Source organism: Carcharodon carcharias, chromosome 13 (genome assembly GCF_017639515.1).
Source record: "Carcharodon carcharias isolate sCarCar2 chromosome 13, sCarCar2.pri, whole genome shotgun sequence".
Taxonomy (NCBI): Eukaryota; Metazoa; Chordata; class Chondrichthyes; order Lamniformes; family Lamnidae; genus Carcharodon; species Carcharodon carcharias.
In genome coordinates this window covers 21,031,808-21,055,834 of record NC_054479.1, presented here as the reverse complement: position 1 = coordinate 21,055,834, position 24,027 = coordinate 21,031,808, and the positions used below count along the sequence as shown (strand labels likewise).

General features: G+C 43.4%; 1 protein-coding gene across 4 annotated transcripts in view; it reads right to left on the bottom strand.

Annotated features, from left to right (window-relative positions):
* The window catches only part of smtnb (smoothelin b), a 416,118-nt gene that overhangs the window by 156,366 nt on the left and 235,725 nt on the right, over positions 1 to 24,027 (bottom strand). For all 4 annotated transcript variants that reach the window (XM_041203610.1, XM_041203611.1, XM_041203609.1 and 1 more), the window contains 2 exons: positions 18,517 to 19,061; positions 14,858 to 14,921 (listed from right to left, as the gene is read on the bottom strand). In XM_041203610.1, coding sequence (XP_041059544.1) covers positions 14,858 to 14,921; positions 18,517 to 19,061 — 609 coding nt within the window. The remainder of the gene's footprint in view (positions 1 to 14,857; positions 14,922 to 18,516; positions 19,062 to 24,027) is intronic.

Here is a 24,027-nt window from a genome sequence, read left to right as displayed (position 1 = left end):
GATGTCTTGGTGAACGTGCACATTCCCTTCCTTCCCAAAAATCCTACCCTCAACCACATTAACCTCCCCAATCTCCTCCTTCCCACCCCCGAAGTCCGTGTCTGCCTCCGAGTCCCCACCAACCACCCTCACCGTCCCACCCTACTGCCTCACTCTGCCTTCAGTCATTCTCACCATTCTCTTATACCACTCCCGCCCTCAGTTCGCTCCCCAGAAGGCAGTCATGAACCCATCAGACACCTCCCTTGCACGTTCACCTGGACAACCCCCCACCGGACCCCTCCCCCACAAAACCTCTTCCACACCCCTTAGTCCTCTCACCACCCCAGACACCCCCAGCTTAATCCCCTCCGCCTTTCCTGACTCCCTCAGACAACCTTGCTTCTCCCACTACCCTCAGTCCTTCCCCCACCCCTGACTCCTTCCTCCAGCCTTACCTCTTCCTCCAGCCTCACTCTTTTCCCCTTCCTGTCTCCCTTCCTCCATCCTTACTTCTTCCTCAACCTTTACGCCCTCCCCTCTCCACACCCCTTCCTCCCCTTGGACTCCCTTCTCTCTCTGCACTCCTTCATCTCCCTGGACTCCCTCCCCTCTCCTCACTCCTTCCTCCCTCTGGACTCCCTCCCCTCTCTGCACTCCTTCCACCCCCTAGACTCCCTCCCCTCTCTGCATTCCTTTCTCCCCCTGGACTCCTTCCCCTCTCTGCACTCCTTCCCCCTCTGAATTCCTGCCCTTAGACCTACCTCCCTAGTTGCCATCTTCTCCCCCATTACCCCACCCCCCATGACACCTTCATTCCCCCCTCCCAACACCTTCATTCACCCCCAACGTCACCCCCCCAACACCTTCATTCCCCTAGCCTCACCACCTCAACACCTTCATTTCCCTCTCCCTACCTCACCGCCCCACCAACACCTCTTCTTCTCCCAGTCAATCCTCCATCTTCCTCTCCCACCCCCTTGATTATCATCCGTTGTGAGCATCAACTGTGACTTTCCAACTTCCGTGAGCTGCTTCGCAGCAGAGCCATGTCCATGAGAATCCACCCAGCAAGCCATGGATGTTCTTCTAGTGTGCCGTTGCTGTCAGGCCCCAGTATCTTCTGCTCCTCCGATGTCCACAATGTGAGCAAGGCCCTGGCAGTAAGTCCAAACTTCTGCATGTCATAGTTGTCAAGGTGTGTTCTGCACCGGCGTGTTTTCACGCCGACATGGGTGGATGATGCAGTGGTGGGGATGAGTCCAGCAGGTTGGCCTTGCAGTGATCTGCTGATGTATTACAATGCAGTTCCCAATGTTTGAAGGCGAGTGGACAATCGCAAACTGGTTTCATGATGTCTTCTCACCATATTGTCCGCTCACTCCACTGAACTCTCCTGACACGAGCGGGTACAGAAAATTCCACCCACAGACTTCAATAATACATTTGATAAAGTCAAAGACTGTTATCTAAAGTGAAGCTCATGAAATTGAAGGCTAATTATTGACCTAGTAAGGAAATTGGCTGAGTAGCAGGGGACAAAGTGTAGGGACAATGGACAGGTACTCTAACTGACAGAAGATAACTAGAAATGTGCTGCAAGGATCCATGTTGGGGTCTCAGATACTTGCCATATTTATTAACGGCTAAGATGATGGGATAGAAAGCCACACATTCAAATTTGCCGATGGCACAAAAATGGGTGGCATTTTCAGTGGTGTAGCTGGAAGTATAATGTGACAGAGATGTTGATGAATTAAGTAAATGAATGCAAGTGTAGCAAATGGATTTCAATGTACGCAAATGTGAGGTCATCCATTTTGGACTAAAAAGGATAGAACAGGGGACTTTCTAAATGTGGAAAAGCTAGAAACAGTGGAGGTCCAAAGAGACTTGAGGGGCCCAGGTACATAGATTATTAAAATGTGATGAACAGGCACAGAAAATAACCAAAAAGGCTAATAGAAAGCTGGCCTTTTTGATCTAGAGAACTCAGAACACAAAAGAGTAGTAGTCAGCTCTGAAGAAGGGTCATACAGACTCGAAACGTTAATTCTGTTTCTCTCTCAATAGGTGCTGTCAGACCTGCTGAGTTTTTCCAACATTTTCTGTTTTTATTTCAGGTTTCCAGCATCCATGATACTTTGCTTTTATCTTAGGGTAGTAGTCATGCTTCTGCCATACAAAGCTCTGATAAGACCCTGCTTGCAGTAATGTGAGCAGACATGGGTGCCACAGCTTGGAAATGATATAGTGATCTCCGAGGGAATGCAGCATTGGTTTACCAGAATGTTAACTGGACTAAGAGGAGAAATTACACAAACTAGGGTTGTATACTCTGGAAGTTAAAAGGTTAAGGCATGATTTAATTGAAGTTTTCAGTGGAAGTATTAATAAGAACAGATGAGGTAGATAGTGATAAATTATTTCTGCTACTAAGAGAGTCTAGAACTGGGAGACATAGTCCAATAAGGAGAGCTAGGCCTTTCAGGAGTGAAATTAAGAAACATGTCTACATGCTGTCTTCTGAAAACGGTAATTAATTCTAGCTCAGTTGTTAAAGTTAAATCTAAGATTTATAGATTTTTGTTAACCAAAGGTAGTAAATGATATGGGGCAATGGTAAGTATGTGGAGTTAGGTCAAAGAACAGCAACAATCTCAATGAACGGCAGAACAGACTTCAAAGGCTAAATGGCCTATTCCTGTTCCTATGTTCCTAATATTTTTAAAAGGGGATTTAGATAACTGCTCAAAAAGAGGAATGTTAAAGACTAAAAGAAGCAAGTGGGAGAGGGGTATTAGTACAGGTGGGTCATGTGGACAAAAACATTGGCACAGATGTGATGCCAAATGGCCTATTTCTGCACAGTAACATTCTATGTGGCTCACAACCAGCCTCACTCAGAAATATCTCTCTGCTGTCCACACAACATTTTCTGTCAGTCAAGTATTTGACACTCACAAAAACCTAGCAGAGTGCTAAAATCTCCAAACTGAAACTACTGAGAAATCCAGTTTGCCTGAGGTAATACATCAAACAAACTGTATTTTTTAGTCTTTGTATCTGGGCGCTCTTCCTCCTCAAGGACACTCGCAACTTATTTCAGCGCAGGCAGCTTACGTGCAGTTTGGTGACGCCTTAATTGGTCATTTTATTGGGGAATGCATTGAAAATAAAATATGATGATTTGGTGAGAACAAGTAATGGGCTTAGTTGTGATGTCTCCCATATATGAAGAGCTTGTTAATACTATCAAGGCTTCAAGAATAAGGCTACTTGGTACTTGGGCAAGGTGAAGAAGAGAAACTGCTCCCCATAAAACTGTAAATCAGCAAGAAAGAAATATCTTCAGAAGAAGAGAGGTGACAAGGAGCTGAATTAAAAAGAAAATCCCTAGTGGATTTCATTATCTTCAAGAAAGGAGGGTGAAAATAAAATTGGCAAGGAAAATGAGCAGAGAAAAACAGTTTGTTGCATTTTGTCAGGGTCTGCTTGTGAGGGATATAATGAGCAAAGCTGTCCTTACTAAAGGTTTTCCAATAAATTAAGGTGTTCTATACGCATAGTATGCCAAATTTAGAAATCATAACAAAAGAGAAACATCGATAACAGAGAAATACAAAAAATATTTGTACTTTGCTGGTTGCTGTATCTGTTTAGATAATTGTCAGGGGTGATAAAAAGCTTTGGGGAGAATTTTACGTCCCCGTCATGATGGGGGTGGGACTGGGGGCCAGGAATACAGCAAGCCATTCAAAAGTCTATAGACTTTGGCGGGACGGGAGGATCCAGCCGGCGGAAGAGGCCCATTATCTGCAGGTTAAGATGATGTGCAATATCCCGCCCATTGTCTGCAGGTTAAGATGATATGCATCATTCTGCAGCCAAGCAGCAACAAATCACTGTGGGAGGTCAGGTCACTCACTATTAAAAACTGCTGTAATGCCATAAACAACATATTTTTACTGTGAATTGAGGCAGCAGTTAAGGAGCTACAATTGGCTTCAGTGCCCCTACGCTGGAAAGCGGGCCTGGGTTCCTGCTCTTAACTCTTATCCAGTGGTTCTATAAACATTGGGTGGTTAAGGAGGTTCAGCAATAGCAGGGGTGAAGATTTTCAGCAGGGGCAACAACAATGGTCGTGGTAAAACTGGAGGGAAATGGCACGCCAAGGCCAAGACTCGGTCCTCCAAAGCCAGTCCCCAATTTCCCTTCGGTCGCATCCACCAGCTGCTGCGCAAGGGTCACTATGCCATGTTGGAGCTAGGGCCCCCGTCTATCTGGCCACCATCCTCGAGTACTTGACGGCTGAGATCCTCGAGCTGGCGGCAACGTGGCCCGAGAAGAAGACCGTCATCATCTCCCGCCACCTGTAGCTCACCATCCGCAACGACGGAGAGATCAACAAGCTGCTGGGAGGGGTCGCCAAAGCCCAGAGTGATGACTGGCCCAACATCTAGGCTGTGCTGTTGCCCAAGAAAATTGGCCGCCCCAGCAAGGTTTATGCTTGAAGGGGTGAGATCAGAAAAAGATCAATAACAGGTTTGTGCTATGGTGACTACCAGAATTGAATGGCTTTCAAACAGTCATTGTGTAGGCTCAAAAATGTCTATTTAGTTGAGGAACTGGAGGATTCCAACTGGCCATGGAACTGTACTCCAGCAATACCAAGTATTCTTGAGGAGATGACGTGGGAATTGGAAAAAATACATTACTTTATACCAATGATACAGCTGGCCATGAAGCACAATGGAGCACGTTCATTGCGCGATAAGCAATTTTTTCTTTTCATAGGTCATGAGATCTAGACATTGCTGACAACGCCAGCAATTACTGCTCATCCCTAATTACCCTTGGGAAGGTGGTAGTGAGGTGCCATCTTGAATCAATGCAATTCATGTGGTGTAGGTACACCTACAGTGATGTTATTGGGGAATACGGTAGGCATATTGGTTTGTGCCTGTAATTTTCCACATTCCTGATCTCTAAAAGACTGCCAGTGTAGGAAAGCTTAGATGATAAATTATTTCAGGCCGTTTTTATGTCCAGTAATTTACAAAGGGGTACCAGTAAAGTGCAAATAAGTCACTTGTTCGCTTTTTTGGCTGCAGAATGGTGAATAGAAGTGGAGAAAGAGAGAGTAAACAAATATTGATGAAGTGCAGCTATATATTTAAGAATCTAACCTAAAATAATAAGCAGAAATTAATCCAGAAATGAGTATTGATGTTACTTGTGATCAAATGCTTAATGTGTCTGGCAATCGTATAATGGCTATTTACCATTTAAAACAAAAGTGGATTAAAATAGCTTTAAAAAGATGTTACACTAAGGTATCACATTTTCATTGCTATATTCACCACTTAGGCTGTTGTTTTGTAAAAAGTAACTGATTCAGTCAAGTTTTATATCACGGCCCTTTAGATACTCCTACCCTTATGTGAATGAAACTGTCACCCATAGAACGACAGAATTATCTGGAAAAACTCAGCAGGTCTGGTAGCATCGGCGGAGAAGAAAAGAGTTGACGTTTCGAGTCCTCATGACCCTTCAACAGAACTAGGTGAATAAGGAAGGGGTGAAATATAAGCTGGTTTAAGGTGGGTGGGGCGGTGGGGGGGGGTGTGGAGACAGAAGTGGAGGGGGGTGGTGTGGTTGTAGGGACAAACAAGCAGTGATAGAGGCAGATCATCAAAATATGTCACAGACAACAGAACAAAAGAACACATAGGTGTCCAGTTCCCTGGCCCCAACCGCTTCCTCTTCATCATGGACATCCAATCCCTCTACACCTCCATCCCCCGCCAGGATGGTCTGAGGGCCCTTAGCTTCTTCCTCGAACAGGGGCCCGAACAATCCCCATCCACCACTATTCTCCTCCGTCTGGCTGAACTTGTTCTCACACTGAACAATTTCTCCTTCAACTCCTCTCACTTCCTCCAAATAAAAGGTGTGGCTATGGGTACCCGCATGGGCCCCAGCTATGCCTGTCTCTTTATGGGGTATGTGGAATATTCCTTGTTCCAGTCCTACTCCGGCCCCCTTCCACAACTCTTTCTCCGGTACATCGATGATTACTTCGGTGCTGCTTCGTGTTCTCGTCGGGACTTGGAAAAATTTATTAATTTTGCTTCCAATCTCCAACCCTCCATCATTTTCACGTGGTCCATCTCTGACACTTCCCTTCCCTTCCTTGACCTCGCTGTCTCAATCTCTGGTGATAGACTGTCCACCAATATCCATTTCAAGCCTACCGACTCCCACAGCTACCTTGACTACAGCTGTTCACACCCCGCTTCCTGTAAGGACTCCATCCCATTCTCTCAGTTCCTTCGCCTCCGTCGCATCTGTTCCGATGATGCTACCTTCAAAAACAGTTCCTCTGACATGTTCTCCTTCTTCCTTAACCAAGGTTTTCCACCCACGGTCATTGACAGGGCCCTCAACCATGTCCGGCCCATCTCTCGCGCATCCGCCCTCATGCCTTCTCCTCCCTCGCAGAAACATGATAGGGTCCCCCTTGTCCTCACTTATCACCCCACCAGCCTCCGCATTCAAAGGATCATCCTCCGCCATTTCCGCCAACTCCAGCATGATGCCACCACCAAACACATCTTCCCTTCACCCCCACTGTCGGCATTCCGTAGGGATCGTTCCCTCCGGGACACCCTGGTCCACTCCTCCATCACCCCCTACTCCTCAACCCCCACCTATGGCACCACCCCATGCCCACGCAAAAGATGTAACACCTGCCCCTTCACTTCCTCTCTCCTCACCGTCCAAGGGCCCAAACACTCCTTTCAAGTGAAGCAGCATTTCACTTGCATTTCCTCCAACTTAGTCTACTGCATTCATTGCTCCCAATGCGGTCTCCTCTACATTGGAGAGACCAAATGTAAACTGGGCGACCGCTTTACAGAACACCTGCGGTCTGTCCGCAAGAATGACCCAAACCTCCCTGTCACTTGCCATTTTAACACTCCACCCTGCTCTCTTGCCCACATGTCTGTCCTTGGCTTGCTGCATTGTTCCAGTGAAGCCCAATGCAAACTGGAGGAACAACACCTCATCTTCCGACTAGGCACTTTACAGCCTTCCGGACTGAATATTGAATTCAACAACTTTAGGTCTTGACCTCCCTCCTCCATACCCACCCCCTTTCTGTTTCTTCCCCCTTCCTTTTGTTTTTTTCCCAATAAATTATATAGATTTTTCTTTTTCCCACCTATTTCCATTATTTTAAAATATTTTTAAATCTTTTATGCTCCCCCCACCCCCACTAGAGCTATACCTTGAGTACCCTACCATCCATTCTTAATTAGCACATTTGTTTAGATAATATCACCCATCGACACCTATGTGTTCTTTTGATCTGTTGTCTGTGACATCTTTTGATGATCTGCTTCTATCACTGCTTGTTTGTCCCTACAACCACACCACCCCCCTCCACTTCTCTCTCTCCCCTCCATCACCCCCCCCCACCCACCTTAAACCAGCTTATATTTCACCCCTTCCTTATTCACCTAGTTCTGTCGAAGGATCATGAGGATTCGAAACGTCAACTCTTTTCTTCTCCGCCGATGCTGCCAGACCTGCTGAGTTTTTCCAGGTAATTCTGTTTTTGTTTTGGATTTCCAGCATCCGCAGTTTTTCGTTTTTAACCCATAGAATGACAATAGGTTAATGGAATAAGAGTAGCCTGGCAAACAAATTTCTCTATTTCTAAAAACCAGCATCAGGTTAATTTTGAAATTCTGGCAGCTACTGGTTTTGGCAGGGAGGTGGGTGAGATGACTGACAGATGTAATTTAACATGCTAAATAAGTCTCAATCTCAACTGTGTTGGGGAAGAAAACTGATACAAGAATTGTTCATAAGCCACTGTCACATATATCCCAGAAGCTGGTGCAGAGCAGCATTTGGTGGGAGGCGGGGGAGCAGGATAGCCAGTCAAATGTCATATGCTGGTCCTGAAATGTCAGAGAGATGACCATGACTGGGAAGAAAATAGGAGGTTAGATACAATCAAAGAAATTTAAATAAAAATGGCTTGGGTGGAAATAAAGTAACAATGTTTGGTTTGAGAAAAAAAATTGTAAATAATGAAACAATGCTACTTTAAAAGGTTACAACAAATAATTTGAAGGACACAGATGGTAAGCTATGATATAATGTGCCTGTCAAAACACCATCTCCATTTTATAACTATGGTGAGTTCAGTTAATGTTTATTTAAATCGAATTTAGTACAGTACCTCATATGGTACTCTTCTATATCTCAAGAGAGTTTACTCCATAGCAGCCATCTATCAACTAGAGAAAACAATGTGAACAACCCATTTTTGTTAGGCATTAACATACAGAAGGCTAAATTATAATTAAATAGGGGCTCTTACATTCAACATTACTGTTCATTCTTATGGTTCTGAAGGTGGAAAAGGGAGGAATTCCCCGATATGTGGGAAAAGCTTCACAACTGGACATCAGGTATAAATCTGAGAGACAGCCAGTTGGCAACTAGGAGGTGGAAATATCCCATTAAACAGTTCCACAACATCAATACTACAAGGTTCCAGTGTGTATTTGTAGTTGCAGCACAAATTGAGCCAATAATAAATGAAAAATGCAAATATGTACTGGGGTCAACAAAAATATTGCATTTATAACCTGATGATTGTTTGGATAAAAGCTTCAACTTTAATTACTGTTGTCAGTTGCTTTGAATTGTATTCTACAATGCTGAATTCAGCAGCTCAGAGTTTAAAAAAAAAATTTCCCCTCATTATGTTTTCTTTTTCCTTCCATGCATTATCCCTACTCATGAGAGCAGACACTAGAAAGTGTGTGTGTGTAGAAATCAAATGAGAGTAGTATCATCCTGAGCTATGATTCCAGGCCTGTGTCACTACTATGACACTCTTGGTCCAGGCTTGCACAGGATTTTTTTTCTGGCTTGCAGTAGAAGTAATAAAACGCATTTCACTGCTCAGAAGGTGTCCAAGTTCCATAAATGCCTGACCCTCCAATCTATCAGCCTCATCTGCAAGTAGTTTTGTCAGCTTTAGAATAACCTCAATGTGCTCATGGCTTTAGACCAGAGCAAATACAGCAACCTAACATAACTAACACCTCATCACCCTTCAGCCCATCTCACTATGCTGCATACTAAAGTTCTAGATCAGAAACAGAACTATAATGGCAAGAGAGTGTAGACACATTTATAACAGCAAACGGTGCAGCAAAACAATTAAGTGTTTAGTTAAGATCCTCAATTCAATAATGGTGGACATCACAATTATAACCAATTTTGTCCTCATCCAATTATCACATGTGCACTTACTGTTTTTAGCAGATCCTCTAGACAGCAAGGAATTATGCAAAACCTCCTTACTTTCCCCTCCTGAGAGGAGAACATTGAGACCGCTTCAAGTGCCCTAATGACAGTCAAATTAGATTAGCATTGAAACAAAAAACAGAAAATGCTGGAAAAGCTCAGCAGGTCTAGCAGCATCTGTGGAGAGAGAAACAAGAGTTAATGTTTCGAGTGCTTTTGACCCTTCTTCAGAGCTCTGAAACGTTAACTCTGTTTTTTTCTCCACAGATGCTGCTAGACCTGCTGAGTTTTTCCAGCATTTTCTGTTTTTGTTTCAGATTTCCAGCAGCCACAGTATTTTGCTTTTGCCTTAGATTAGCATTGAACCTGGTATTCGCTTAGCTTTGTTACTCAATGTATAAACTTGTGAAGACAGGGGAGAATCTGCTCAGTGTTTTATGACCATGCCTTCTGAATGAGGGTAAGGATGTTTCACAGAAAACCACCATTAGGTCATCCCAAAAGGAAAAGCACCATATTCAATGGTAACTACCAATGGTAATTTCCCCCCCCTGCCCCAAAAGAAGGAAAACCAAAGGTCAGCTGGTAAATTGGAGGGGGTTGAAAGTGTAACAACCTATATCCTATCTTTCCTTTTTAAATGGGCTCCCTACCACACAACATGTCCAAGAACAGATGGGCAAGGCTCTAGGACGTGCATGTTTAGGAATCAGTTGACAACTGAATCAGGCTTATTCATGGTACATTGCACAGTACAGTAGCCTGCCAACAAACACTGTCTGCGGTCACTGAAAAAGCTTGCAGAGATATTACAGGGCACATGTTTGCCTTCAGGAGATGAGTGCAAGAGAAACAGTTGGAAGGAAAGAGTTAACTAGTTTCTATTTTATCTGTTTAATTTGCTCACTTAAATATTTATAACAAGCATGCAAAGTTATGGTCTGAGATTGTGCAGAGTTGTTTATATTTAAGTTTTGAAATGCAGCCAGTGAAGGCTAAGAGAATCTTTCAACATTGGATTAAAACAGGTTCTACTGTGTCTTGTTTGGAATATACCTACTGGAAAAATTCTTTCCTTTTTGGGATAAAAAATGTGAGGCTGTGACATGGCTTTTACATCATTCCAATGAATGCCATAACCACACATCTTTTTTTGCTGCGTATTTTTTTCTACTCTGTGGGAAAGCACATGTTTGAGGCTAGTCTTTGCTGATACACTAAAAAGGAATAGGCAGTTGTTTATCTGATTGCTGGGTCCACCTCATCCAAAACTAAAAGCTTCACTGAATGAATGTAAACACACCAAAAATGGAAAATTTACAAGCTCATAATAAGAAATTGCCAGGCAATAGAGGAAAGCATTTTTCCTAATTAACATGATAATTTAAAATTGCAGGATTCATTTTGGCATCTTTAGCAGAATACATCAACACGATTGACTGGGATTAAATACTTCTTGCATATCTTTTCCACTGCCACAGAAAAACTGTAAAAATCTTTACTAGTAACAAGCCTTTATTGGGAAACTATACATCAGATGAATACTAAAGAAGTTGGAGGTCCCAAGTTCAACTTTAATCCTGGCTCCACGCTGAGTTTACTTATTCAGCCAAGGGAATATTAAGAGTGCTACAATTGGTATCAGCAATTCCTAACCATGAAAAGGAAATTCATCTGTTGTTATTACTATGGATCATTATCCAGTAACTTCAGTTAAAAAGCATTAGTGTGTGAATATCATAGGATCAGCTTCCGTAGTGCTGTCTTAAGTGCCAAGTTTCACAGTCTAAGTTCACACATTAAGTTGCCAATTGGATGAGGTAGCAAAAAGAGTTTTGCTGCAATTGGGCTAAAACACAGCAAAAGGCAATGATCTTCAGAAGTGGAAAGCAGAAAAGTGCAGCACATTAGGCAACTAGCACGAGTACAACATAAGTGCACCACACCATTTAATGCTCACGTAAGAATATCATTCATTTTTCTTTTATTCAATCATGGGATGTGATGTGGGTTTCACTGGCTGGGAGAGCATTTATTGCCCATCCCTAGTTGCCCTTGAGAAGTTGGTGGTGAGTTGCCTTCTTGAAGCACTGCAGTACATATGGTGTTGGTACACTCACAGTGCTGTTAGGGAGTTCCAGGATTTTGACCCAGCAACAGTGGAGGAATTTCCAAGTCAGGATGGTGAGTGACTCTGAGGGGAACTTCCAGGTGGTGGTGTTCCCATCTATCTGCTGCCCTTGTCCTTCTAGATGGTAGCGGTCGTGGGTTTGGAAGGTGCTGTCTAAGGAGCTTTGGTGAATTCCTGTAGTGCATCTTGTAGATGGTACACACTGCTGCTACTGTGCATCGGTGGTGGAGGGAGTGAATATTTGAGGACGTGGTGTCAATCAAGCAGGCCAGTGAGCCTCACGTCAGTGGTAGGGAAACTATTGAAGTAAATTCTGAAGGAGGATATCTATCTCCGCTTGGAGAGGCAAGGTTTGAGCAGGGGTAGTCAGCATGGCTTTGACAGAGGGAGGTCATGCCTAACAAATTTGATTGAATTTTTTGAGAAGGTGACCAGGTGTGTAGATGAGGGTAGTGTAGTTGATGTAGTTTATATGGATTTCAGCAAAGCCTTTGTCAAGGTCCCACATGGGAGCCTTATAAAGAAGACAAATGCACAAGGGATACAGGGTAATTTGATAAGGTGGATTCAAAATTGGCTTAGTTGTAGGAGGCAGAGGGTGATGACAGAAGGATGCTTTAGTGACTGGAAGCCAGTGTCCAGTGGCGTACCACAGGGATCTGTGCTCGGTCCCCGATTATTTGTCATTTACATTAACGACATAGATGACTATGTGGGGGGTAGGATTAGTAAGTTTGCAGATAACACAAAGATTGGCCGGGTGGTTAACAGTGAGGTTGAGGGCCTTGGGTTACATGAAGATATAGACGGGATGGTCAAATGGGCAGATAAGTGGCAGATGGAATTTAACCCTGAAAAGTGTGAGGTGATACACTTTGGAAGGAGTAATTTGACATGGAAGTATTCAATGAACGGCATGACACTAGGAAGTTCTGAGGAACAAAGGGACCTTGGCCTGTGTGTCCATAGATTTCTGAAGGTGGAGGGGCATGTTAGTAGGGTGGTGAAAAAGGCATATGGGACACTTACCTTTATCAATTGAGGCATAGATTACAAAAGTAGGGAGGTCATGTTGGAGTTGTATAGAACCTTAGTGAGGCTACAGTTGGAGTACTGTGTGCAGTTCTGGTCGCCACATTATAGGAAGGATGTGATTGCACTGGAGGGGTGCAGAGGAAATTCACCAGGATATTGCCTGGGATGAAACATTTAAGTTATGAAAAGAGGTTGGATAGAATTGGGTTGTTTTCGTTGGAGCAGAGAAGACTGAAGGGCGACCTGATCAAGGTGTACAAGATTATGAGGGGCATGGACAGGGTGGATAGGGAGCAGCTGTTCCCCTTGGTTGAAGGGTCAGTCACAAGGGGGCATAAGTTCAAGGTAAGGGACAGGAGGTTTAGGGGGGATGTGAGGAAAAACTTTTTTACCCAGAGGGTGATGACGGTCTGGAATGCACTGCCTGGGAGGGTGGTGGAGGTGAGTTGCCTCACATCCTTTAAAAAGTACCTGGATGAGCACTTGGCATGTCATAACATTCAAGTGCTGGTAAATGAGATTAGGTAGGTAGGTCAGGTGTTTCTCACGTGTCGGTGCAGACTCGATGGGCTGAATGGCCTCATTTGCACTGTGATTCTGTGATTTGTCCTGGATGGTGTCAAGCTTCTTGAGTGTTATGGAAGCTGCACTCATCCATGCAAGTGGGGAGTATTCCATCACACTCCTGGCTTGTGCCTTGTAGATGGTGACAGGCTTTGGGGAATCAGGAGTCGAGTTACTCATCGCATGATTCTTAGCCTCTGACCTGCTCTTGTAGCCACAGTATTTATATGGCTAGTCCAGTTCAGTTTCTGGTCAATGGTAACGCCCAGGATGTTGATAGTGGGGGATTCAGTGATGGGAATGCCATTGAACATCAAGGGCGATGGTTGGATTCTCTCTTGTTGGAGATTGTCATTGCCTAACACGTCTGGTGCAAATGTTACTTTCCACGTGTCAGCCCAAACTCGGGTATTGTCCAGGTCCTACTGCATTTGGACATGGACTGCTTCTCATTTTGGCATTTGTATTAGTAATGGAGTGACCATAGATATATAATCACTGTAAAAGAACTACAATACTTGAATATAAATACTGGACCAGAATTCCATGGAATCGTGAGGACTCTAGGGGCTTAAAAATGGCAGATGGGTTCCTCATGAAGTCCTGCCCCCATTTTCGCAGGGAGGCAGGTGTTTGGGGAGGGGGGGTGGGGGATGTGACTCCCACATGTGGGAAACCCGAACTCAGCAGGAAATTTGAACTCAGTGCTGATAAGGTCTGTAGAACTGTCAAGTTGTCAAGTCATTTGAATGGCTAGCCCTTTAAAAGTTGCAAACCAAACTGCCTACATGTGCCTGTAAGAGTGAAAAAACCTCTTCTAGCAGTTTCAATAGCTGTTTGTTGACATAACCTCTAGTGCTATCATTATATTATTATTAATGCTTGGCTGCTTTCCTTAAGCTATATTATCACAGTGGAGATTTGTAAATTTGCAATTTGATTGACAGCTCAAAGAGGTTATAAAAGGGTTAGGTGTATTTGATCTGGGGGTTATGAATACATATATTTGTTTCTATAAGGGATTAAGTACTTGAGGAGATTTAAATTGGCTTTCATGAATGGCATTGTCTTTTTACATAGTGGCCTGTAACAGATATTTAGGACTTTAGTTCATCTCAGCATATCTCCTGAGGTCTGCCTAAGGTGGAAACTGGGTAAGCATGGAGGGCATAAGGGCAAGGAATGGTAGTGGAGGCATGGGTTGGCATGAGTAGACATCAAAATGGCATAGGGGGTATAAGGGGCCATGAGTTGGCATGGAGGATGTAAGGGCCCATTGGCTGTGATGGGGAGGCATGGGTTGGTATCTATGGACATGAGAATGAGTGGGGGTGTGAGGGGTGAGCGCTTGAAGCCTGATGGTTAACAAAACAACTGGGATGAAGTTACAGAGAACTAAGCTGGACCTTTTAAACCACCTGCCTCAGCACCTGGCAGCCCATGACCTTCAACTGGCATCCGGGGGCAGCAGGCCCATCTCCATCCCAATACATCACATTCTAAACTAAATGTTAACAGTATTGGAAAAAACACTGTACCTTAAAAGCTTAATGGCGCAAGTAGGTTATCATATTTCATATTATTATAATCTTACACCAGCAAAAAAAGTTGGTTTCTGAGCTCCTGCTGACTCAACTCAGTACATCAATCTACCAACAAAAGCACCCAGCTGCTCAGTCAAATTTCCTTTGAATCTTTTTACTTCTGCTGCAGTACATAGTTCATATCTGAGGTTGGCACTTGGAATCTGTGACGTATATAACCAATTTTGGAATGGCAAGGCTATTTAAATAACAAAATACTCTGTCTCACCAGTTAACTCTTTCTGCTTGGACGGTGTTTCTCTATTCCTTGATGTTTGATCTTCATAAGTGATCTGTGAGGCAACAAAGAAAATCAAGTCCATCATTGTCATGATTTGAGACTCTTTAGCCAATTTTTCTGTGAAAAAGACTTGGACAAAAGAAATTTTAATATTTTGGGAGCAAACCAGCCTACTATTCTGGAGCTCCCTTACTAACAGGGCTGTGGGTGTGCCCACACACATGGGCTGCCCCTGTTCAAGAAGGCAGCTCACCACCACCTTCTCAAGGGCAACTAGGGATGGGCAATAAATGCTGGTCCAGCCAGCGAAGCCCACATCCAGTGAATGAATTTTTAAAAAATGCTTGGACAGTTATGGACACTTGTTTTGCACAGAACTGGATAGTACCCAATTCTTCAGTAATGTTTGGTCATTCGAGGAGACATCTGACATCTTGCTGTTGACAAAAATCTTGGATCTTTGTTAGTCTTTTTAAGGGAGGTTTTCCAATCATCAACTCAAACATTAGAAGTGAGGAAGGCAGCAGGGAGGCTGTGGCAGAGTTTTCAGGATGCAGCAGACTTCAAGTGCGGAATCTCTGTACTGTTCAAAGAGAGTTTATAATCTTGAATTAAATAATGAGTCTAGCAAAGTGGGCTAGTATACTCTATTCTTTCTATATCTTTTTATTTCTGTAATGGCATGCAAACAGAGCTTGAACTGATTATGCCGAGTGACTTTCTTCATATTTTATTTGTTTTACCTACTGTGGAATAAAGCAGCTTATGAACCAAATCAAACAACACCTTGTCTAGTGTTAACTCTATCTGTTTTCAGAAAGATTAAGGAACTGTGTGTGCTTTCGAGGCTAAAACCCAGCCCAGGTTAGAATGGAGTTTCCAGGTTACCCTCCTGGATACTTCAACAGTTCCAGCAAATACAGAAATAAAAACAGAAAATGCTGAAAAAACTAAGCAGGTCTGGCAGCACCTGTGAAGATAGCAACAGAATTAACGTTTTGAGTCTGTATGACTCTTCTTCAGAGCTAAAGAGAAGTAGAAATGTGATGGATATTGTACTGTTTAAGAGAGGTGGAGCAAGAGGAGCAAAATAGAATGTCAGGGTTAGGTGGGAGCTCAGGAAAGATTGACAAAGATGTCATGGACACGAAACAAAGGGAGCGTTAATAGTAGTGTTAAAGACTAAAGAAGGTGCTGATAATGGCATAAAGGTAAGATGGAATGTGTTAATAGCTGAACAAAGGTCAGCACTCTGTGAAAGCACAACTAGAAACAAGTAATAGATGGCCCTGTCAGTGGTAGGGTGGGAGGAAAAATGATTTTAAAAATGGATTAAAAAATATATATGTAAAATTTATAAAAGAATGAATAAATAGGAACAAATAAATATAGATAATAATAAAGAAATTGATTTAAAAAGAGGTAAAGATGGAGGAGGGAGTTCATGATCTGCAGTTGTTGAACTCAATGTTAAGTCTGGAAGGCTGTAAAGTATCTAATCAGAAGATGAGGTGCTGTTCCTCCAGTTTGCATTGGGCTTCTCTGGAATATTGCAGCAGGCCAAGGATGGACATGCAGGCATGACAGCAAGATGGTGTGTTGAAATGGCAATTGACAGGAAGGATCATGTTTGCGGACTGACCGAAGGTGTTCCACAAAGTAGTCACCCAGTCTGCATTTAGTCTCCCCAATGTGAAGGAGACCGCATTGGGAGCAGCGAATACAGAGGACAAATTGAAGGAGGTGCAAGTGAAGCACTGCTTCACCAGATAGGAATGTTTGGGGCCTTGGATGGTGAGGAGGGAGGAGGTAAAGGGGGCAGGTGTTGCACCATCTGCAATTGCATGAGAAGGTGCCGTGGGAAGGGGATGAGGAGTTGGGAGTGATAGAAGAGTGGACCAGGGTGTCACAGAGGGAATTCTGTCGGGGGGAGGGGGGCAGGGGAAATGTGTTTGGTGGTGGCATCATGCTGAAGTTGGCGGAAGTGGCAGAGGATGATCGTTTGAAAGTGGAGGCTGGTGGGATGATAAGTGAGGACAAGAGGGACCCTATCATTGTTCTGGGAGGGAGGCGAAGGGATGAGGGCAGAGGTGCAGGAGCTGGGTCAAACACGGTTGAGGCTCCTGTCAATCACAGTTGGAGGGAACCATTGGTTAAGGAAAAAGGAAGACATGTCAGAAGCGCCATTTTGGAATGTAGCATCATCGGAACAGTTACATCGGAGGCAGAGGAACTGGGACGATGTGATAGAGTCCTTACAGGAAGCAGGATGTGAGGAGCTCTAGTCGAGGTAGCTGTGCGAGTCAGTAGGCTCGTAATGAACAGACAACCAGACCACTTAAGGAACAGATTAACACCAACCTGTATAGATACCACCAGCACCCCCTTGATATCTCTGCTATCATACAGAAACCAAAATTGTACTGAGTACTCTGGGTATGAGCTAACACTACGCCATACAGATGTCTCGTCATCTGTTGGTACTTATGCTCTACCCTTTAGCAGTGCTTACAAAATCCAATTAGTTTACCTATCCTATCTGCTTAGACATACTGCACTATTGCTTTAGTGAGCTAACTAGCACTGCTCCTAGATCTCACTCCTGTGTCCAGTTTAGTCTGTATTGACATTATTTATTCACTTCTCTAGTTATCATTACCACAAGCTCATCTACACTGAATGTTATTTGTCATTCAACAGATCATCTTCACAATCCCTTTGTATTTGGTCTACCTGCTCTGTACTGTCTGATATCACCTGACAGAGTGCCATGTGTAAACTGCAACTTCCTGTAGCTCTGTTATAACACTTTTTGTATGCTGGGGGTCAAACCTGAAACCATTCTGATGCACACTGGCAACAAATTTAACAACTAAGTTATCATGGGTTAGGTTCAGAGATACTATCTAACCCACATTTGACATTTGCAACTATTTTCAGCTTCTAGATATTTTATTGTACTATTCCTAAATAAATTAAAATAAAATTATTTAAATTGATTTTATTTTCTATTTGTATAGTACTTTCTATACATCTTTCAAAACTATCTACATCTCATGCTCAATGGCCACAAAACCTCCTATCCACTGAACCTCCTATCCACACCTTTGTCACCTCAAGCCCTGACCTCCAATGTGCTCCTCACCAGCCTCCCAAGCTTCACTGTATATAGATTCCAGTATGCACTTTAACCTGTAATAAACACAAGCCACTTATCGTGCCTACCATTACTGAACCACAAACACTAGTGACTCCCCATCTACTAATACACTGATATTAAAATTCTCATCTTTGTTACAAACCCATCCATGGTTTTGTACCACAATGCGTCTGAAACCATCTCCAGCTGTATCTTCCATCTTGGATCCTCCACACTTCTTTCTTAGGCCAACTGTTGATTTGCCCCAATTCCATTCCTTTAGCCAATCCACTCTCTCTAAACCCTTATATCTTGCTTCATATCTCCACATTCAAAACCCACCTTTTCAGTAACCTCTTTCCCTAATCAATGTTACTTTTTCCTCCCCACCCCTGGTATGTTTTATTAAAGAATGGGTTGCATAAGAACACACTGTTCACAATAATTCTTTGAAAATATATTTTCAATTAAGTGACTCCTATTTTGCAGCTTCTCCAGGCAATTTTACCTTTTTTTCAAATTTCCTGAAACAAGTGTCCCCTTGTTCATCGTCACTGATTCTTCCTGTAGTTGAAGGTATATTGTCATTGATGTCAGAATTCAGCCAATTCTGGACAGATGCCAGCTTCCCATTCCTGGAGCTTATCTCTGACTGGGAAATACTATCTGTAGTCTCCATTTCAGGTGTGAGAAGCCTTGCAATGATATTCTCATTCTCATTAATTGAAGGACACCTAATTTTTTTAAAAACTTCAGTTTCTTTTCTTGCATCATCTTCTTCGTCAATGCTCAAAGAGTTTTCCTGCTGCATTGTTTCATTGTGTTGTGTTCCAATTGTCCAATGTGTTTCTAATGTGCCCCTGGAACTGTCAGCTGTCATACTTGCATTGGAATCTTTGCCACTTTCAGAGTCCCAGTCAGAGTCAGTGCAAGACGAGCAATGGTCCAAACGAGAGGATTCTACCCTCTGTTGAGATGCTCGAAGATGTTTCACTGAACTTTCATCAATTTTCTTCGGTGGATCGAAAACAGCAACCACATTAGAGGCCATTTCTGTAGTTCAGAAGAAACAAAGTTTAACTTTAAAATAACTGTATGTATCAATTACTATGCACAGTAATTAGCAGAATGCCAATCTCATATTCAGCAAGTACACATGGCTGTAATACTGGCTCAACACTGCAACCACAGGTCACACCGAAATAGTGCTTTAGGAAATGCTTTTGAACATGTATTGTCCTATTTCATTGGCAAGAAACCAGTACAACAGCCTACAGATCCCAATGCAAAGACTAAGCAAAATATAGCAAGGGACAGGCCTATCTTTTGCAGGGCAAAAAAGAAAAAGATTAAAATGAATGTATAAGATCCATTCAATGAGACAGACATTGGACCTGAGCCCAAATTGCACAGTAAATCAACAGAGGGATTGCTCGGCATTCAGTCTGTGGCAGCCTGAGGCATGAACCAAATTCAGCATTGGGCCGCATCTGACTGGAAGCGACAAACTGCAGGCATCAAACAGTGATCGTGATACAGATTGGTGGCTGTAACTCGACAGATTCTGGCCTGTTCCAATTCCAAGCCAGCCCTTGGGTGGATCCTGGAATAAGGAGGAGGGTGAAAAGCCAAGGGGGGGACAGCAAGCCTGAGCTTCTACCATCTGCAGTGTTTTTGTGGTGCCAGAATGAAGTGTTCCTGCTCTTCACAACAAAATAGTACTATAATTTTCAAGGCGGTTTTGAGCACCTCCCTGTAGTCCCTTCAAAAAAGCATTCTTTAGGCCACTTGACCCTGAGACAAGGAGGCAGAGCTTGCATGACACAAGCTATGCCCATTTCCAACCAAATTGTGCATGGTGTCCTATGACCAATTTGTGTAGGATTCCAATTTGCATTGAAAGGCAGCCTGTTTTGGTCAGGCAAGCTACTCTCATTTTTACAGGCTCACCTGAATATGGGAACCAGGTGCCCCTTGGCAATAATGGGTTGCCTGAGGTGTTTTCCCAATTTTTCACTCATGGCTGCCTGCTTTAAGGCACAAAATGGATGGTGGCGAGATGAATTTCTCCTCCAATAGTTATAAATAGCCATTCATATATTTTCAGTCTTATCAATGCAAAATATTTAAGGCATCTATATTAAACTTCAGAAAATACAACCATTAATTTATTCAGTTATGATTATTAGTTTGAAATAGTGTTTCACTTGTCGACGAGCAAGAGTTACCAACCTGTCCTGATGAGTTGTAAAACAACTCACTAGGTTGCTAATAGTTAATCTTGGGTGCTTTTTGTTCTATCTCCAATTTATTATCTTTTCATCCTCTCCTTTCTTCTGAATGTCATATTTTGTTCATTTGTTGCTGCTCACTATATCACTGAGCTGCAATCTGTTCATGGCATCAACAGAGCTAGATCTGAGTCATAGTAGGGGTGAAACCCAGATTTGGTCAATAAAGCAGGAAAAAGACCAAGCTTGGAACCTGGGACTGCCAACTTGCCTAACCTGAAGTCAAGCCAAGAACCACACAGACAGGTAGGCTGAAGGTGGTGAGGTTCCTGTGAGTAATGTGGAGGCAATTCTCCACAGCCACATTGGCAGACCTCAAAAATGATTGGGAGTGGAACTGTCCCCCTGATCCCCAACTCCCCAGCTCCCCCCCACCCCTACCACACCACCACACCAAATGGCTCTATCAATGCACCATAGAACTACTGTTTTTTGTATTGTATTTTCTTACATACATATGACATGAAAACCTGATGGTGCATAACTCTGACTTCATCTGCCACTCTATTTTTTTCCATGTATGCTGACCCTTGTTAAATGCCCCCTTTTTTAGGCCCATCTGCAGAATATGACAAGGAGGAACACAATAGTCTCCACCAAGCATCACCAGAGGAATTGGGACCCAGGTAAAAAAGATAGCAAGTTAGATGAGCCTGTATAAGAAAAATCACACAGCACAGGTGAACGAGAACAGAGGATAGCGGAAAGTAAAGCCCAGGACATGATTCACTCAAGGGAAAACTGGGCTTCTAGCTCTGCTTGGGGAGGAGCGAAATGCCACATTCAAAAGAAAATTGATTTCTGCATGTGTACAGTCATATGAGGTATTTGAAAGCTTACCAGGGCAGTGTCAGGGCAGGCAAAATCTAATGCCCTCCTCTGAGGCATGTTTGGAGGCAGGGGTCACTTACTCAGGTGGAAGAGTGGTGGGTAGGGGCCCTGTCACCTTCCCGCCTCTGCCCTGATTAAGTTTAAATTTCAAGTTAAATTTCAGCCCTGCTGACCCTGCAAAGTACTTCTTGGAACATCTGAGGGCTTGTGCCAAAATTGGGACAGCTGTCCCACAGACTTGTCAAGCAACGCCTGACACAGTCATTCTCAATGAATTATATCTTACAGATAGTGTCCCAGACACCACCTTTACCATCGCTGGGTTATGTCCTGTCCCACCAACAGGATAGACCAACCATGGTTGCAGCACAGTGGTATACAGTAGGGAGGGCATTGCCCTGGGAGTTCTCAACATCAACTCTGGACCCCATGAAGCCTCATAGCATCTGATCAAACATGGGCAAGGAAACCTCCTGTTGGTTACCACCTAACGCACCCCCTCCTGCCCCCCTCAGCTGATGAATCAGTACTCCTCTATGTTGAAAACTACTTGGAGGAAGCACTGAGGGTGGCAAGGGCACAGAATGTACTCTGGGTGGGGAAACTTCAATGTCCATCCCCATGAGTAGCTCGAAACTGACTGAGCCCTAAAGGACATAGCTGCTAGACTACATATGCGACAGATGGTGAGAGAACCAACAAGAGGGAAAAACCTACCAGACCTCGTCCTCAATAATCTACCAGTCGCAGAAAGTATTAGTAGGAGTGATCACCACACAGTTCTTGTGGAGACGAAGTCCAGTCTCCACATTGAGGATACCCTCCATTGTGTTGTGTGGCACTAACACCGTGCTAAATGAAAGTATTAGTAGGAGTGATCACCACACAGTTCTTGTGGAGACGAAGTCCAGTCTCCACATTGAGGATACCCTCCATTGTGTTGTGTGGCACTAACACCGTGCTAAATGGAATAAATTTCAAACAAATCTAGCAACTCAAAACTGGGCATCCATGAGGAGCTGTGGGGCCATCAGCAGCAGCCGAATTGCATACAACCACAGTCTGTAACCTCATGGCCTGGCATATATCCCACTCTACCATTAACATCAAGTCAGGGGATCAACCCTGGTTCAATGAAGTGTGCAGGAGGGCATGCCATGAACAGCACCAGGCATACCTAAAAATAAGGTGTCAACCTGGTAAAGCTACTATACAGGACTGTGTGGTGGTAGATAATTAAACAACTAACTGGAGGAGGAGGCTCCACAAATATCCCCATCCTCAATGATGGGGAAGCCCAGCACATCAAAGCAAAAGACAAGCATTTGCAACAATCTTCAGCCAGAAGTGCCAAATGGATATAAATCAGGAATTTGAAGGGAGGGAGGAACTCAGGAAAATTACAATCATCAGAGAAGGGGTATTGGGCAAATCGTTGGAGCTGTGGGCTTACAAGTCCCTGGGTCCTGATTTCAGCCTAAGGTCTTAAAAGAAGTGGCTAATGGGGTAGTTGATAATTTAGCTTTGAAGAAGTGTTGTATGGACTTGAAACATTAACGCTGTTTCTATCTCCACAGATGCTGCCAGATCTGGTGAGTTTTACCAGCATTTTCTGTTTTTATTTCCAGCATCCGCAATATTTTGATTTTTACCTTGGGATAGTTGATGCGTTGGTTTTAATTTTCCAAAACTCCCTAGATTTAGGGAAGTTTCCTTTAGATTGGAAAATGGCAAATATAACTCCTTTATTCAAAAAGGGAAGAAGACAAAAAGCAGGAAACTACAGCTTAACTTCTATCAAATGGAAGATGGTAGAAGCTATTATTAAAGCTGTTACAGAGGGGCCCTTAGAAAAATTCAAGGCAATCAGGCAGAGTCAACATGGTTTTATAAAAGGGAAAACATGTTTAACCAATTTATTGGCGTTCTTTGAAGGAATCACAGGTGCTGTGGATAAAAGGGAACCAGTGAATGTACTGTATTTAGATTTCCAGAAGACATTTGATAAGGTGTCACATCAAACGTTTTTGCGGAAAATAAGAGATCATGGTGTAGGAGGTAACATATTGGCATGGATAGAAGATTGGCTAGCTAACAGGAAACAGAGGATAGGCATAAATGGATCATTTTCTGGTTGGCAGCATGTAATGAGCAGTGTGCCACAGGGAACAGTGCTGGGGCCTCAACTCCTTACAATTTATATAAATGAACTCTGCAGTATCAATGGAACATGCCATCCGGAACATATCATCAGCTCTTGCTAATTTAATCAAAATTCAAACTAATCCCATTTAGGTTCCAGGCTCTCCACATATCACAGCTTGCACACTCTGTCAGCTATTCAATTGTGACAGCTACTGAGTGTATCACAGCATCTAACTCCCTCTCAAAAAGGTGAGGGAATGCATGAATAGGTGCTTCAATCACTTTACAGAGCATCTACCATCTGCTCTCCTGCAAATCAGTAGGAATGGTGAGCCGCAACCACAAAGGCGTAGCTTAATAAGTGGCACTTATTGGCTCTCCCATAACCTGTTAACCAATGGCTGCCATAGTGCCAGAAAGCAGCTGGGCCAGTCCAACTTGGTGGCAGTTGAAAAATGGCAGTATGCAGCTAGGCTCTCTAAGGTTTGAGCTTGGAGGGGTGGCTGACATAACTCAACAGAGAATCAGCAGCATTTCATCACCCACGCTGAAACTGCTCAAACAGCATGTTACTTTAGGCAAGAAATCACTTGAGAAAAGCACTACAGGTTAATACAAAGTGAAACTATGGATTTTCTGTCAATCATTAAAATGTTTCACAGCTTTTGACTGCAATTTTGCCTCTAATGGGATTCAATATTAGCAACTGAGCCTGCAATGTCAGTTATCGTGTATATGAAAGTTGGTCAGAG